The 17,739-nt window shown below is 42.1% G+C and overlaps 4 protein-coding genes across 5 annotated transcripts in view; 2 read left to right on the forward strand and 2 right to left on the reverse strand.

The window, feature by feature from the left end:
* Positions 1–1,415, forward strand: part of atxn7l3a (ataxin 7 like 3a) — an 11,480-nt gene extending 10,065 nt beyond the window's left edge. For both annotated transcript variants that reach the window (XM_077557750.1, XM_077557751.1), the window contains one exon: positions 1–1,415. This exon is cut by the window's left edge and continues 77 nt beyond it. In XM_077557750.1, the coding sequence (XP_077413876.1) occupies positions 1–192 (192 nt within the window). In that variant the 3' untranslated portion in view covers positions 193–1,415.
* Positions 1,416–1,553: 138 nt separating this feature from the next.
* On the reverse strand, positions 1,554–5,372 carry tmub2 (transmembrane and ubiquitin-like domain containing 2). The gene is made up of 3 exons (XM_077557752.1): positions 5,228–5,372; positions 3,973–4,508; positions 1,554–2,370 (listed from the first exon to the last, which is right to left on the reverse strand). The coding sequence occupies exons 2-3, from the start codon at positions 4,497–4,499 to the stop codon at positions 1,983–1,985; spliced, it is 915 nt and encodes a 304-aa protein (XP_077413878.1). The 5' UTR covers positions 4,500–4,508; positions 5,228–5,372; the 3' UTR covers positions 1,554–1,982.
* Positions 5,373–8,358: 2,986 nt separating this feature from the next.
* Positions 8,359–10,859, reverse strand: asb16 (ankyrin repeat and SOCS box containing 16). Its single transcript, XM_077555605.1, is given in 7 exon segments — positions 8,359–8,709; positions 8,712–8,913; positions 8,915–8,969; positions 9,915–9,993; positions 10,097–10,300; positions 10,471–10,714; positions 10,716–10,859. Coding segments are annotated over 7 exon segments (1,092 nt in total). The 5' UTR covers positions 10,806–10,859; the 3' UTR covers positions 8,359–8,491.
* Positions 10,860–11,340: 481 nt separating this feature from the next.
* Positions 11,341–17,739, forward strand: hrob (homologous recombination factor with OB-fold). The gene is made up of 10 exons (XM_077559078.1): positions 11,341–11,514; positions 11,654–11,704; positions 12,091–13,275; positions 13,364–13,447; positions 14,919–15,050; positions 15,141–15,249; positions 15,435–15,520; positions 15,604–15,726; positions 15,811–15,943; positions 17,547–17,739. Exons 1-10 carry the CDS (start codon positions 11,512–11,514, stop codon positions 17,597–17,599), a joined length of 1,959 nt encoding a protein of 652 aa, XP_077415204.1. The 5' UTR covers positions 11,341–11,511; the 3' UTR covers positions 17,600–17,739.

Here is a 17,739-nt window from a genome sequence, read left to right on the forward strand (position 1 = left end):
GGAGGAGGAGGAGGAGGAGGAGGAGGAGGTGGCGGCGGCGGCGGCGGCGGTGGTGGTGAAGGAACAAGCGGAAGCCTAACAAGTGGCAGCAACGGCGGTGTCTCGCAGAGTAACGTTAGCTTGCCTGCCAAGAAAAAGCGCCCCAAACTTCCTGTTCCTTCTATTTCCAGTATCTACGATGACTTGAACTAGCACCAGAGGACTTTTTTTTTTAACCTCCTCACGTCTCCACGCCAACTCAGGTGCACTAACAAACACACACACACACACACACACACACACACACACGTACATACGTTTATCTTTGTATCTTAGTGGGGACATCTCATTGACATAATCCATTTCCTAGCCCCTTACCCTAACCTTAAACCCTTCCCAAACCAAATCAAATTCAAACCTAAACTCTACCCACCAAAATGTCCCCACAAGGACAAGTTGGTCCCCACAATCGTAGTTAAACCTGGAAGAAAAACAGGATTATGGGCCCCATAATGTAGCATTGACAAAGACACACACACACACACACTCACACACATTCCTCTGCTCTCTCTACCACTGTGTGTATTTCAGGTGTGACTCGTGTATACTGTATTTCCTCAATTAGTGGCCTGTTGAAAACTCTAAACACCTCCCGCCAATATATAGTACACCGTACCCCAAAAGACAAATCGATGCCTCCCTCCAACAGATCCTGTACACACACAAAAAAAAAAACATCATACCCCAAAAAACACCAATAGGCGCAATAGGTCCGTAAGACAAATATTGCCTCCCTCCAATAGATGCTGAATCCCAAAAGATCAATACCAAAAGGTATAGACCAGTGGTAGATCATTTGAGTCAGCTGTGTTGGAGGAAGGAGACATGGAAAAGAGGCAGGACAGTGGCTCTCAAGGACTAGGGTTCCTACCCCTGGTATAGACCCTCAGACCATGTACCCCGAGACAAATAAGAAAATACAAATGTCTCCCATCACCAGATGCCATACCACAGAAGAACAAAATGACACCTCCCCCTAATCAAGTCCGTACCCCAAAAGACCTTCCTCCAATAAATATACCCTTAAAGACGTGACGTGGTAGCTCCACAATGTTGTCGCTGGCCACTATTCGCTGAAATATGCTGCTTTTGTGAGACTTTTGTTAAGATTATGAGCTCGTTGTTTGATTTCAAGGATCTTTCTCTTCAAGGAAGACTTTTATTTGCACATTGAACTATAATGGTGGTGAAGCTGAACATTGTAAGCTCACATATTTGAAATCTAATCATGTATATTTTTATAGTGCTGTGAGGTTTTGTAAAGTGTTTTTTGTGATGTAAGCTCTTAAATATTAACAAATGCGTAAAAAAAAAAGTATTTTTCGAGCACTGACCTGCGTTACTGATGTTTGTAAATAAACAAAGAGTGCAAAGGATTTTTTTTGCAATGCTTTTAATTGGAGACAGACTCCAAATCATCTCTTTTTTTCCTCCTAAGTGCCAGATTAATTTGTTTCATTCATTCATTTTATTTACACTAAATACACATCGTACACAAAAGACACTAGGCCTGGTCTACTTTCACGATACAGTATCTTGGCCTTTAAATTAATTTCTAGACACCACAGAAAAAAACGTTCATCTTGAATCATTGACGGGGAAACAGCCTCAGACAACAGAAAGCCGAAATGAAAGCTTAATCACAAACTTTAGTCAGATTTTTTTCCCCCACCCCCCATTAAACCTCCACCAAGGAAATTTGTCTTTGTTGCCATTTGTTAGCATGTTAGCTGGATTAGCCAAAAAGCATCCGACTGAGTCCCGATGACGTTTTATGGCAGAGAGGGGCATGGCTAGAGAGAAAAACGCGGCAAACGAAGGTGGGTGGACTTCTGCTTGTATTTTTTTTGTATATTTTTTCTTTGGTTTTCAGCATGTGGATGATCCAAATGTGGGAGTTTCATGGCCTTGGCGACGCTAGTGTTACAGGCTAGTGAGTTTCTTCAGCGGCTGTGCATGCCGAAGATAAGGAAGCTGAAGAAGACGGTGACGCCCACCAGGGAGATGGTTGCGGGCGCGGTGAAGAACTGGCGGTAGTTGATGCGGAAGTACCACACCACGGCCAGGATCACCACGAACACTGGCACCACCAGGCTGCCCGTGCTGATGGCCATGCCCGCCGCCCGCAGGCCCCCGGAGACGGCCGCCGCCCCTTGGGGAGATCCTGCCGCCCCCGCCTCGGGTGCACCATCGCGCGGGGCTTGTGAGACATGGCAGTGGATGACGCTGTTGTGAGTCACGTTCAGGGACAGCAGAGTCCTCTTGGAGTCCTGCAGGAGTTGGCCTTGGTAGATCAGCTTGATCTGATGCTCACGTCCAGAGAAGTACTTACTGACCAGGGAGAAAGTCACAAGGTAAATAGCATTAGTTCTTCATTGATGTACATACATGAATGAAAATGGCATGGAAGTGTTCCGCTGCCTATTTGCTACGGACAAATTCAGCTCTTCGACACTGTTCTATTTGCTTTTATGTGCCCTTCTTGAAGCACCGCAAGATGGCGCCAAAGCCCTGTCTAATATAAAAGCAGTGCCATCTTGTGGACATCTGGTGCCAAGCAACCAACTAATGTAAAAGTAGTGCTATTGTATCATCTTGTGGCGTTTACAGGCAATTACACAGTAAACCTTTTTTTGGGGGGGTGGGGGGGCTTGAAATAGTGTTACTTGTGGGTTTATTCAAATTTTTGTGGTAGGGGATTACCGGATACAAATAACCCTGAATATGGCATTGTCAAACAAATATACACAGTTAAAATCGGACCAAAGCGTATAAGTGTATATTGTATAATTTTACCAATGTTAAAATTTTAGTCTCTTTTTTTTGTAATTCATGCAAGATTGACACCAGGATCGATCATTTCTATAAAAAAAAAATATCAAGTGTCACATTTAGGGACATAATGCTTGGTCCAAAGGTCCTTAGTGCTAAATCAAGTTTTGCCTTCATAAACTATCTGAAATCAAAGCTTTTCTCCGACAGATGAGCAATTGATCCAAATGCGCTTAGCCGTTATAATCACGTGTTGCCTCCTGGGACATTTCAAAGCGTTGCTGTGTCCATCTAATTGAATTGCCTTCTGGGGCAGTCTGAAATCGTTGCCTTCCTCACACAAACAAGCCATTGTTGTAAATGTCTATAAATCAATTCATCCAATTAAGTCAAGGTGTTGCCTTCTGGAACAGTCCAGCAAAATATATATACTGCATTTAATCATTGTAAATCTATCGCACTGTTAAGTGACAAAAATATCAAAAATGACAATAAAGAGCAAAACCTGTATTTTTCAAGATGAAATACCGTGCCCCCCCGTAGTTAGTGGTAAAATCTACCAAAATACAACCGTCCATCTTTTTGAAACAATTTTTTCTTGTGTAAAAACAAAACAAAAACAACTGCCATCTTGCTGTGTTATCAATCGCAGCATTGTTCAAGTTGGCTAAACTTTATATTACTGTCATCTACTGCTGCACACCAACAAAAAGCCCTTGATCCTTCACAAACGCAAGTGATTTTGGTGATTTGGTCTTCTTCCAAAACTCCTTCTCAAAGATCTTAGAGTCAGGAGTGATATTAATATTGCAATTAATAAAATAAAGAGCTGATTAAGCAGTCTATTGGGCGGCTTGCTTTCTTGATTACCAAAGCATTACAGCAATCAATTTTTAGCAAAGCAGGTTTACCCAAATGTATCTATTTTCACTCGTTACTGTGAAAAAACACTGAAACTTTTATTCTTGAGGTGACACTAATACATTTTTTCACAAGCTATTTTCAATACTTTAAATTATATAATATTGAGGAGAAATAACAGCCAATGTGGGGACAGATCAGTAATATTGAGTTGTGAAAAAAATGTCATTGACCAAATTTGGACATATAGGTTTCTTCCTGGCATGTATGTAGTTTATGCGGCAAAATGTGTGCCCTAACCTTTTGAGTTGGTCCACAGTGTGATGAGGCTTGACGACAGCCACTTCTTCTGTGTCGTTTAAAAACTTGAGTCGAACGCAAAAGGACGGCGTGGTAGATGTGTCCTTTTTATATCCCCCCTCTCTCTCCTCGTCTTCACCATAATCCTCGTCTTCCTCTTCGTCCGAAGCATGAATCCTTCCCCCGGGGGGCGCTTTGCTCTGAATGTCCAGCAGCAGATCTGTGTCCTCAGACGGGGCCCCCTCATCCGCCTCACCATCATCCGGCTTGTTCTCCGGCGAGGGTGGGGTCGCACTGGTCTGCTCAGGGGCATCTACCTGGGCATCGCCGCCCGTGTCCCCACCCACGCTGATGAGGGAGGCGTGCGCGCCCGCCGACAGGATGGTGCCCAGGATGTGGTCGCCGCGCTCTGCCACATGTGTGGAGAGCCAGGCCAGGACCAACGCTAGGGCCACCAGCAGGGCGCCACCCGCCGCTGTGGCCTCGCCACCCATCCCATCCAGCATGGTCAGTGCACACACTGCCATCCTCTTTGCCTGCACAAATGGGATGGGGGGGGGGGGGGTTCACAGCCAGTGTTTTATAACCCAAAAAAAACAGTCCATCTTAAAAAATAGAACATATGATATATAATATGATATAAAATAATATATTTTAGAATATAAAATGTATAAATAATAAACTGTGTTTTGTATGGCATAACAGTAATACAAAATACTGCATTTTGATATAATATAGCGTTTTAGTGGCAAAATATGCAATACTGGTTGTCGAACGTAAGTTTGTGTCACAAAAATATGTTGTTTTTGTGGTATCAAGTAGGAATTTAGTAACAAAAATTACTATCTTTAATGGCATAATCCAATGCTTGTAGTAAAATGCGCAAAGCAATATATAAAGACGTTAAGACCGACCGTTAAGTCGAACCCGGAAGTGGGTTAACACTACACAAGACGATTTGTTGACGTCACAATCCGGTTATTTAACCTTACACGGGTGCACTGCATACAAAACAGGTTGTTACCATAAAACATACCTTGCGTGTTTTAATGCAGACTAGTAAATCAGCGAATGGGCAGCACTGACTCCCGTCCAAGTGTTACTTCATGTCAACAACAACGAGCAGCGTTAGCCTCGCGAGCTAACCCATGCTAAATAAAAAGAAGCGCTCTTTGCTCAATTTTCGCATTTAATCGCCGTAATAACTCACGCGGCATCGTTCAACTTCATCATTGACGACAGGGTTTTTTCTTACCAACCAGACGTGGAATCAGATCATGTTTGAGGACGAACTCTCTCGATGCTTGTTGCTAGCAAGCGGCTACTTCCTCAGTCAAAACAGGACACACACACACACACTAGGAACTGGAGGGGGGGGGGGGTCATGTGACGTCAGAAGCCCGGCGCCGTGCTCCTGTTTTCCTACAAGCGTAACCTTTCAATTTCTGTTACAGTTAACTTAGAATTGAGTAACTGGATGCAAGTCTTGAGAAAATAGCTTCGGATAGGGATCGGATGGGAGAAATGTAAATTTCTATAAACACTTTTGGGAAAAGTTGAGGTCATTATTATTTGATGCTCTTCATGAATGTATTGTTGGACAATAATTAATGACAACTATGAAGCAAGGTGTGATTACTTTGATTCCAAAGCCTGAGAAAGATTTAAAAAAAAATGGATAATTTAAGACCTATCACACTATTAAATACAAAATATTAAAATATTTCAGGATCAATTGCAACCAGACTCAGATTAGAAATAACAGATATTATTAGTGAGACACAGGCTTTATAAAAGGAAGAGTTATTCATAACAATATTAGACTTGTTATGGATTTGATAGACTATAGTGACTTAATTGATGATAATGGTTTTATACTTTTATGGTTATATTTTTTTACAAGGCCTTTGACTCTGTTGAACATGCTTTTATCTAAACTACATTTAAAAATCACACCAGCTTTAAGGCATCTATTCATTTATGGTATTGATTTTTGTAATGACAAATGCAACAACAAATTTATTAGAAGCCAGTTACTAAATAATTGTTTATTTAGTTCATTAAAACATGACTATATTCTTAAGGACTTTAAATTAGAAGATAGAAAAGCGATTAGATGTAAATATTTGAAATTTCCGGTTCCAGCAAAAAACAAGGAACTTTAATTTTAAATTCTTAATAATAGTCACCCCACAAAAGAGCTTTTGAAGGAGAAATTTAATTTAAGATGGATGTGGGAAATGTTTTAATAATTTTGATTTTTGCGTAAACAATATTATTTTACTAGGTAAACAATATATGCACAAATGTCGTTTCTATAGAACAAAACCAAATGTTGCTCATTGAAAAAAGGAATTGAAATCTTACAGTAATTCACTGTTAGTTATTAATGCCAAGAATGCAGCAAGACTGGCGTCATTTATTAAAAGACTGTACTTGTGATATTTTTTCTTCTTTCGTTGCCCTTTTTGGCCTTTATTTGAAATGGAAAATGCCCTACGTTGTTGTTTGATTGTACTCGTTATGTGAATTTGGAAAATTATTGTAATGGAATTGTACCTATTTCTGTTTGTATTTAAAAAACAAAACGAAAAAAAACTCGGAAGAACTTCTACTGCGCGTGCGCGTCTGTCGTCCTATTCGTCGTCGTCGTGATACTCCAAAATGTCTCACTGGCGCCACCCAAAGATAAGGATGCCTCAAAGTTAACACCATCCCACGCGAAATCTGAAATAGACGAAAGTGAACCATGCACTATTACAAATTAGCAGATTAAATAAAGGCAAAATCAAAACAATAATAAATAAATAAAAATATGTTAGTTAATAGTTTAATTCATGTCAGAAACATGTAAAAATGCCACCCCTCACCGAAAAAAAAAAACACAAATCCGTTCCAGCCCTCCCCCACAAAAAAAACATTAATTTTTTTTTTACTCAAGAAATATATATATAGCTCGCTCAGAATGTAAAATCAATCAGGCGACAAATATTATGTACAGTTATGTTTCACAATTGTCTAGGTACATAGCGTCAGAACAATTGAAAAAGATTTACTTACATGGACCGTGCTGTATTAAATGTTCAAAGGGGAAAACCTGACACAATTTTCACAGGAAATGGATGTGGGTGGTTTCTGACCTAAACTTGATGTACGAATGCAAAATCTGTGCTTGTTCATTATTTAAGAAATTTGTGCTAAAGAAAAACAAGATGTTTTCTGCACATAGCATAGTAATTTATCAAAAATATTTCAAAGATATATTAAATCTTTTAAACATATATCATGACCCATGTTGTGCCATTAGAGGGCTAGAGAATGAAAAAAAGGTTTTTAATTCAAAAAGTGACAAAAGGAAAAAATGATTTAAGGATATATGACGATTAAAAACAAGTTAATTCAGGAATACGTACCTTGAATGCTGAAATTAATTCATTGCAAAGATTTAGAATATGAAAACTGACCCGGTTGACTTTTGCACAACATGTTGTGCATTAAACTTAAAACACTTTTCAATGTGTACGCAAGGTCAGGATTTGTTATCTTTAAACTAACCTAAAAATAAAAGAAGTGCAGCAGGGCAGTCATTCAGAATAATGAATGGAACATTACTGGATTTGGCAAATCAAAACTTCTATGTGAAAGCAGTTATTACACCATTATAACATTGAATACTTAAAATCTGATTAACAAGCCAATTGTGAGTGATGGCCAGATGGAACCTTTGAGTTTTTATTGGTTGTCTTGCAGCAAGTGTCAGCAAGGGAATAATTGCAACAAAATAAAAAAAGAAGCAAGTTTGTGTGAAGGGCATCATAACAACTTACCAAAAATCATCACTTCCAAAAATAATTGCCTTTGTCATTTTAAAACAAAACGGTAAAGCAACATGACCATCTGTTACAAAGTTGCTTCTAATGTCTAATGTCCAGTATTATGAATGTTTAGTTTTGTACTGATTTTATTATTGTAACGATTTTATTTATATCTTGGACTTCTTTCTTTTTTTTAAGCCTTTTGTACGGATCTTTTTTTTTTTTGATTTTCTGTGAAGCGTCTTTGAGTACCTTGAAAAGCGCAATACAAGATACATGTATATGTAATGTGTGTGTGTGTATATATATATATATATATATATATATATATATATATATATATATATATATATATTACACAATTATACTTACATCCATTCATTTTCTTAACTGCTTATTCCTCACAAGGGTCACGGGGGTAGTAGTGGGGTGGGGCACACCGAGACTAACAACCATCCACACTTACAATCACACCTTGGGACAATTTTGACATAATTATACATTATTGTAAAATTACCTCTTCAATCAAAAGTAAAAATACCCAACTTTTTTATTGATTTTTTTTTAATCATACAGCTTTATTTGCATATTCTGATTTTACTGGCAAAAATAAAGATACATTTTAAAGGAATATACATTATGACTATTTCCATCAAATTACATCTTCTCAAAAATATTTTTTTCTGTGGAAAATATATATAAATTCAGTGTAGCGTCCCGTCATTCTGCAGCAGGTGATGACGCAAAGCGCAGCGACACAGATGCTGCAACGAGCGAGGCTGATCGCTGCGCTCGCGCACTAGTTTGAAGAAATCCGGGTGTCGCTGCGTGGGAGGGCCGTCGTCCATCCAGTAGCATGGTTGGATGTTTGGGTACGAGTTAAAGATAACCTCCAATGTGGCGGGGTAAAAGACGCACTGCATCAAACGCTGGGCACGGAAGGGAAAACACACTCGCGTACCACGCCCAGGTAACGGCCCACCTCCGATGGCTTCTTAGCCTTGGCGCAGGCAACGATCAAGGCCGTATCGTGCTTCCGGTTGGTGGCCCGCACGTCGGAGAGCAGTAGCTCCACGTGGCCCTCCAGGCCCTGCACGGCAGCTACGTGCAGTGGGGTGAGCTTGGACCCGGGCCGTGCTCATGTTCACGTCAACGCCGCCCTTCAGAAGCAGCTCGACACACCTGCAGGTGGGTTTTTAAGTCAATGTAAAACCTCTTTTGCACAGACATGCTGTTGAACTTTGACCCAAGTTCACCCCAATTTACAATTCCGTAAACCCCAAAGACACTTTGAAGTCTTTTATGAACCAAAGGAGTGTTTCTGTGATAAAATACAATTTAGAATCTTTGATGTACCTGTGGTTTTGTAAATGTCAACCTCGCATTTATTTTTTGTGTGTGTATATCTCAAAGACAACATTGTTTTTCACAAATAAAATGTACATTTCAAAGTTCAAAGAAAATTCCAAGTCTTCAATGAACATAACACATTTTTGGTCAACAGCAATGTCAATGTGGTCTTCATTGAACCCTGAATTTTTGTTTTTGAGGAACCTTAACACATTGTTTGTGTAAACATCCAAACATCTTTGATTAGGCAAATGTTCCTTGTAAAGATCATAGGCTGTTAGCCATTAACTCATTCACTGCCATTGACGCCTATAAACGGCAAAAATTCATTACAATTATTTCTATTAGTTTAACATTTTTCCCCCACTTTTGTTAACAAGAGTATGAAAAACTAGATTTTTTTTATTTTTAAGAAAAGATTATTAAAATAATAATAATAATCTTTTTCTTTTTTAAAGAAAAGATTATTAAAAATTAGGGGCGTCAGGCGGTTAAAATTTTCAATTGTAATTAATCACATGACTTCAATAGTTATCTCACGGTTAATCACAAATTTTATATCTGTTCGAAATATACTCTATTTTTTTCCCTAGGTTTTCATAATCTTGTTAACAAAAGTGGAAAAAAAAGTTTTAAACTAATATGAATAGTTCAAATGAATTTTTGATGTCAATGGCAGTGAATGAGTTAAGGAACTAAGGTATTTTGTTTCGTAAACATCAAAGACAATTGAGTCAAACTTAATGTGTTTTTAAATATCAATATATCACAAACCTTCAGAGGTGGCAAATCCAGGTCCAGAAAGTCAAAACAAATGTTTTTGCAAAAATCACACAATTTAGTCTTGGCAATTTTTCTGTGAAACGCAAAAAGATAAATGTAATATTTGACGAACCTAACGAACATGTTTTATGAACATCGAAAGCAAAACGTAACAAGTAACGGTGTCCCAAGCTCACTGTTATGATTGCGGCGTGGTGTACAGGTGAAGAGGAGCGTTTCCGTCGTCCGCCAGCAGTTGCGCGTCTGCTCCGTGGTCAAGTAGCAGTTTGACGCATGCGGCGTGTCCTCGTGGAGGGTCGTCGTGCTGCCTCCCAGGTATGCGTTCACGGCCAGACGCCAGGCGGACGTCTGCTTTACGCTGGAGCACTTGGTCCATTTGACTGATGGAGAGAGAGAAAAAAGTTAGAACTGTGTTTGCTTCATTATACTACTGTCCATGGCATTTTTCTGTATGAGTCAAGGTACAACTAAATACGATTTTCACAGTTACAGGTTCAAATGGTGCCTGCTAAATAAATGAGTTTGCCACCCCTGAGCTTGAGCGACCTACGCATCTTCCACACCATCTCCTCATGCACCGTCTCCATCAGGGCGTTGGCCATGGCGGGGTCCCTGAGGACGGCGTACACCCCCTTCATGTCGCCATACATGAAGGTATTGTGGATGGCGGCGTCCCGGCAGCGGACCTGAGAAGGGGCAGCCAGCACCTCCTGCAGGTGTTGCGGCACCGGGCGAGGCCTGCAGGGGGCCCTCGGCAGTGGCGCCCGTGTCAGGGCTCGCCTCTGGGCCAGGGCACCTTCGTGCTTCCTCCCAGTCCTGCGACTCCTGCTCTAGCCTCAGAGAGCGCAGCGATGTGGACGTGAAGGGAAACGTGTCTTTGGACATGACGTTTCCTGGTGGACACAAATAAAAGGCTACATAATGTACAGTGTGTTTAACAAGTAAAGGTTTTTACTCACCCTCAATTGGAGTCGCAGAAAAAAAGCTAATTGATTCCCTTTTTCCAACTTACGCGTTCTTATTCAAAGTCAGACAAGACGAGATACGTCATTAATTGAACAAAGGGTAAACATGTTGTTATTCATACAGCCAAAAGAATGCAACTAAAAACGCCCGACTTTGATTTTTACAACATAAACTGGCATGTCGCGAGGTTGTTTTTGTTTTTTCAACCGACTTTGACCGTATCCGTAGTCATTTTCTAATTGTCGTAATTATAGGGCGATGAATGCCTTATTTCTCCTGATAAGCCAACCATGGCTATCTTAACGCATGTTACGTTTTCAAAGATAAAATGACTTAATGAACTTTTTGTGTGGGGTAAGGTTTACCGACTTTTGACGGGAGATGGGAGGGGAATGATCTAACCCACTTCCGCGTTCTTCAGCAAAAAACGGCCAACGTCATCACGTTTGAACGTAAGTCGCGGGCTCACCATTTCTCCAAATCCATCCACTACGTCAACACGCGTTAGCTACTTTGTACAAAAAAAAAGAACGTATAGAAGAAAACAGAATTAGACGGGTCGTCACCGTGTGATCTTCGACGCCTTGTTGCATGAAATAACTCATCGCGACATCTCGTGCTTGCGATGGTAAGTTCGTTCGGGGCGAAACGTTAGCTAAGCTTGCACGCTAACATGGTAAATATGTCGTCCTTTTCGCTCTAAATCATTAACATCTCGCATTTACGTGCTAATCGAGCTCCAGAAAGGCTTGTTTTAACTGTTGCAGAGCTGCCAACTGAGCGGGCTGTTCAGCATTGGCGACGACTTTGACGACGAGGTAACCTCACACACACCTGATCCCATCATTTTTTTGGGAGGGGGTTGGCTCGACGTGACGTCACCAACTACCACCCTATTAATAACAAATGTACTCCTGTCCAGGTTTACATTGCCTAACAGTTTTACCAAATATGACAAAAAAAAAAAATCTTTATTACAAAGTGTAATCTCCCCCTTTTAACTCATTCACTGCCAACACTCCCAGTTAAAATGCATATTTATTGGCAAGTGTTCATTGCACTGCTACAGGGCTGGCAGCTTTTTACACACATACCACGGCGTATTCACCATTTGTTTCCCTTTCAATATGGTGATTAATTGTTTATTGCAGACACCATCATTGCATAATGTTGTTGACCCTCCCTCGTACTGTTTGCCCGCCAGGAACTGCTGGGAACTAACTGGGCCGTCCGACAGCCGACCACCGTGCCATCCCACCCGGTGGGTGTCGCTTGTGTGGCCTCGAGAGGTTCTGGCACCAACCTCCTCCAGAGATCATCTTCCCCGTGTCCATCTTCGACCTCAAAAACAGTTGCGCGGACTTTACGGAAGCTGTCCTCTAGCACTCAGGCTCCTGAGCCCTACGTTGGGGTGCAGCCAAGGCCCGCCGTAACTTCGCCACTGTCTCTGCCCCCTGCCACCCATGTTGCCCCTGGAGATTCCGCCACCAACCTCTTCCAGCCAAATGGGACTTCAGCACATCCTGCCTTCATTAAGAATACTTCTGCTTTGCGGAATCTTACCTCTGGTGCTAATGCCCTGAGGTCCAATGCGCCTCCCAAGCTGGACTTTCCTGAGCCCCAAGTGGGGACGCAGGATAGGCCTTCCGCCGCTGTGCCATCCTGCCCTCTGGGCCAAGAAATAGTTGCTCCGACTTTGCGTAAGCTTTCCTCTGGCACTCGAGCTTGCCCCCAACAGAGTCTCACCCCCACCAATGTTGTGGCATTACGCCCGCTGGGTGTCACCCTTGCGGTCCCTAGAGACTCTAACACCAACCTCCTCCAGCCAAGCGGAGGATCAGCTCACTCCCTTCCACCTCCTACGTGCAATGTCACTGAGCCCCACTTGGGGGCGCAGCAGTGGCCAACCACCAATGTTGCCGCCCAGGATGACTTTGACGACTGGGACTTGGACCTTGCAGACTTAGAGGAGTGTGAACGTTTAGCAGGACCTGTTGTGCCGGTCAAAATGATGCGCCCCACCACAGGTGGAGGGACCCTAAGAGCACCAACCCTAACAACCCCCCACCTGGTCACCACCTTCCCGCCGGCTCCCAAGTCACCTTCCAGGACTCTCGACAAGCCTCAGCAGGTGGCATGGAAAACCCCGGCACCCACCCGCCTGCCCCGAGGCCTCTTTGAGGCGGTTTCACCTGCGCCTATACCTGCACCGTCACCATCCCCCTCCCTTGCCTTTAGTCCGCACCCCCTCAGCACACCGCTGCTGACCAACCACCTGGTGCAGCTGGTGTCTGCGTCCAACAAGGTGTCCCGGAAGAGGCCTTGCTCAGAGCCTCAGCCGCCAAGTAGGCGGCGTTTCCCGGGCCCGGCTGGGCTCCTCCCACAGCAGGTCTGTCTCGAACGTCGCCTTCATCCATCGTCAATTGTTTTCCTTTCACTATGATGTCGTTTAGTGAGTTTCTTCCTTTTTTTCCCAGCCACTCAGTCACAGTCTGGATGAGATTGTGGTGTCTGTTCCCCAGACTCCCACCCACGGTGTGGCGGCTCGTCGTCCAAACCAGGTCATGCCGTACTGTATACACTTGATCTTAGTTGTGAGTGTGTGCCCAGGGCAGCACAATGAGGTAGTGGTTAACACAGGGGGCCATCAACTTTTTAGAAAAGGGTCACCAATTTGATGCATACTTTTCAAATAATCAATTTGCTCTAATTACCTGTAATGATGTTGTTCTTAATTTAGTGCTGTCTATCAATCATCATAGTTAACTCGTGAGGAATTGCAAATTGTTGACACATTATGTACCTATTCAAAATGTTCAACAACATATTTTTAAGTTTTTTAAAGTGCGTGTAATGCTTTAATACACATTTTAGTATGTTATTGTTTGAAAGGCTGCCATCAACCGCGATATGGCCCGGCTCGAAACGGTCAGGCAAATCAAATTTGTTTATTTGCAGTGAAGTATTCTTTGTGAGCAACGTCACTCTTCAGCGCCGTAACAAAGTCCGTCCTCCTCCTCACCCTCATACCATTCAAAATCAAGTTTTTACCGCAACAATGACATATGTTGAATTTACTTCGTCTCCGTCCACTGCTACTGTTTGCTACTTGGCTTCCGCACGTCACTTTTTAAACTCATTCACTACCGTTGACGGCTATAGACGTCAGAAATTCATTTTAACAATTTCTATTAGTTTAACATTTTTTACACTTTTGTTAACAAGAGTATGACAACCCAGAACTATTTAAGTCATGCAATTAATTACAATAAAAAACGTTAATCACCTGATGCAATTAGAAAAAAAGATCATGAGCTCTCCATAAGCAAAAAAAGATCATTAAAATTTAGTGGCGTCAGGCGATTCCAATTTTTAATTGTAATTAATCGCATGACTTCTCTAGTTAACTCACGATTAATCACAAATTTTACATATGTTCTTAATGTACAATTAAAAAAATATATAGGTTTTCATAGTCTTGTTAACAAAAGTGGGAAAAAAATGTTAAACTAATAGAAATAGTTCAAATGGCAGTGAATGAGTTAATGTCACGTTCGCGCTTCACTGATTGGTTCTTTCCAATGTCTGTCTGGTCAGGTTTGCCCCGCCTCAGAAATGCGCTTCATTGCGACTTGGGGTTTCTAGGCTAGAATTGACTACGCCTCATGTTTAATTGTTTAATGAGTAAGTGACAAGACAGGCATGCATTCAAGTCTTGGCTCTCAAAGTCTGGGCGTGACCATTCAGACCCCTTCGGTAACTGGAGCAACCTAGCTCGGTGCTAACTGCTAATTGGCAGCCTATCAAGTGTATTTGTGAAAGGATTGGTGGTGCTTCACGGTCCAAACGTAGCTTTAATTCTTCTATTTAAACATTTCTCGAAGGTAATTCCGAGGTGTCTACCGCGTCACGATCAAAATTCCCCAAGTTCAGTGCTTTCCAAATAAGGGGGCGTGCGCTAATCTGCATTAAAGAAATTGGTCGTGTTCGAATTAGATAACGGATGCATTGCGTCCCAATACTTTTGACCAGGTTTCCAGCTCCCAGGCTGATGAAGAGCAGTTTGGCGGTCCCTGGGCGGCAATGAAGGCCGAGATGGGACTGGACGAGCGCAACCCGGCATGCTTCCTGCGCTCCTTCAGTGTGGTCATGGTGCTCCGCAAGGTTTCTCGCTTCGCCGCCTGGTTTTCACTTCCATCTTGTCAACAAACGTGTTGTTTATTGGGTGGGGCTCTTGTTTTGATGTCGCCACAGGCGGCTTTGAAGCAGCTGAACAAAAACAAAGTGCCAAACATGGCCGTTATGCTCAAGAGTATCAACCACACGCACACTGACGCTAAGGCTGTCTTCAGGGATCCTACTGGTACGTGCGCACACACGCACGACAGACAGATTGTCTTGACATGGTAGACTACCACGAATACACACACACACACACACACACGCAGGTTTTCATTTGTAAGTTTGTCATCATCACTTGCAAGGAAAACAGAGGGTTGCGCCTCCTCCTGAACATTGGCGAACATGTTCTTATATTGTTGACTAAAGGTGAGATCCAGGGCACGGTGCATCGGCGCCTCCTGGAGGAGCGCTTGGGGGAACTGAAAGTGGGTGCTGTGCTGCTGCTCAAACAAGTGAGGAAACACTTAAAAAAATAAAAAAGAAGGTGTCACCAGGATGATTTTTATTTTAAAACCAGCGTGATGTTTGCTTGTAGGTGGGCGTGTTCTCCCCCTCCCATCGCAACCACTACCTCAACGTGACGCCCAACAATCTCCTCAGGATCTATTCGCCAGACGGAGTCTGCCACACGTCAGGGCATCTCCCACCGCTGGTTCTGGTAAGTTACGCGCACCGATATCTAAATCGGTAAGTCGTCTGTCCCTTACCCCCCTCCCCCACCCCCCACCCCCTTTTTGTGTAGGAGCCGACACCGCTGTCACCAACTGTCAAGCCTGTGTCCTGCATGCAGCTGGTGTTTGACGATAATGACAATGGTAACGATGACGGGATCAAATACAAAGATGGAAGCTTGCAGACTTCAGGCTGGGACGCAGGTGGGTTCACTAAACTGTGCAGGGTGCAAAACAAGTAGTTAAATAGTATTTTTTATTTTAGTTCACCATCTGTTTGCCTTGGTATGCCTTTCACACTGGAAATGCGTTTTCATGTGGTTTGGACTATTTTAACAAGTGTGATTAGATTTTTTGTAATTATTGATAATATTTTATTTATTTTATATTTTTTTATATTTTATTATTTTTTCAATCATGTTTTTACATTTTACTGTATGGTGGCTGACTGGTTAGCATGTCCGCCTTCCAGTGTAGAGGTTGTTGGATCGAGTCTGGCCTTCGGCCTTCCTGGGTGGAGTTTGCATGCTCTCCCCGTGCCTGCGTGGGTTTTCTCCGGGTTCTTCGGTTTCCTCCTACATTCCAAAGACATGCATGGCAGGTTAATTGGGCGTTCTAAATTGCCCCTCAGTGTGATTGTGAATGTGAATGGTTATTCGTCTGTGTGTGCCCTGTGAGTGGCTGCCAACCAGTCCGGGGTTCACTTCACCTACTGCCCTTAGACAGCTGGGATAGGCTCCAGCATGCCTACGACCCTTGTGAGCATTAGTGGTTCTGATAATGGATGGATGTTTTAAAGGGGAAGCAAAATAAAACTAAAAAAATTGATACAATATGTTCTATGCGCCCCCTGTAGTCTAAACATAGTATTCTGATTATTATGCCATTTGTGAAATTTGAATTGCTTAGCAGAAGAAAAAAAATCCACCTGTTTTTATTCATTTCATGGGAATAAAAAATGTTTGACTTCTTTAAATTGTACAATTAAAAGTACAGATTATTGTACTACTTGTGCCATGACTGAGCATGTAGAAGTGTTTTCATCAAGTATTGCGAATTTAAAACATGTTCTTTATTTTATTGTGTATAGTTTAAAAGTAATGTAATACAAGGTAATTAAGGTGGCATGGTGGAGGACTGATTAGCACAGTGCAGAGGTCGTGGGTTTGTGCAGAGTTTGCATGTTCTCCCCGTGCCTGCGTAGGTTTTCTCCGGGTACACCGGTTTCCTCCCACATTGCAAAATCATGCATGGTAGGTTAATAGGTGTGAATGTGAATGTTTTTTCTTTGTCTATTTGTGCTCTGCGATTGGCTGGCGACCGGTTCCGAATATCTTGCCTTTTGCCCCGAAACAACTGGCATAAGATCCAGCATGTCCGCAACACTTGAGGGACAATGTAATGAAGACTAGTTTCATTTCATTTCATTTGTTTATTTTTTATTTTTTACATTAAGCTTGACCTTATTGTATGGTTGAAGATATACACTTCAAGGTGTATTTTTTTGTACTGGTAATCTGCTGTGATGGGATTTTTATTTTTGAATCTTTTCTTTCATCTCTTTAACACTGATGGCTTTTCACAAATTTCTATGTGACTTTTTCTATAAAAAGGCTTGAATTTGTGTTGCCTTCAGAGGCATAATGGAGTTGAGAGGTTGCCTGTGTATATCTTGTACTTCACCTTCGCTGGGTTCTGTGTAGAAGCCTAAGGGGGATCTTCTTTTTCGGCCATATTGCAGGAGATCCGGGTTCAAGGGGCTCATAATACTTAGCCACATGACTAACGCTTGTCTTTTTGGTTGCAGATGACCTGGATGAGCTGTTGGTGGCGCTCCCTGAGGTCACCTACGGTCTTTGAGGAGAACTGATGCATCACCACGCTCCCTATCATCATCTTGATGTTAAAAAGATGTGAAAAATTTTTTTTTTCTTGTTGAAAGGTATCCCAAGTGGCTCTCTCTGTTGTTATTAGTAAATAAAAAAAACATTGCAACATTA

The sequence above is a fragment of the Vanacampus margaritifer genome, chromosome 2 (genome assembly GCF_051991255.1).
Source record: "Vanacampus margaritifer isolate UIUO_Vmar chromosome 2, RoL_Vmar_1.0, whole genome shotgun sequence".
In the NCBI taxonomy this organism is placed as follows: domain Eukaryota; kingdom Metazoa; phylum Chordata; class Actinopteri; order Syngnathiformes; family Syngnathidae; genus Vanacampus; species Vanacampus margaritifer.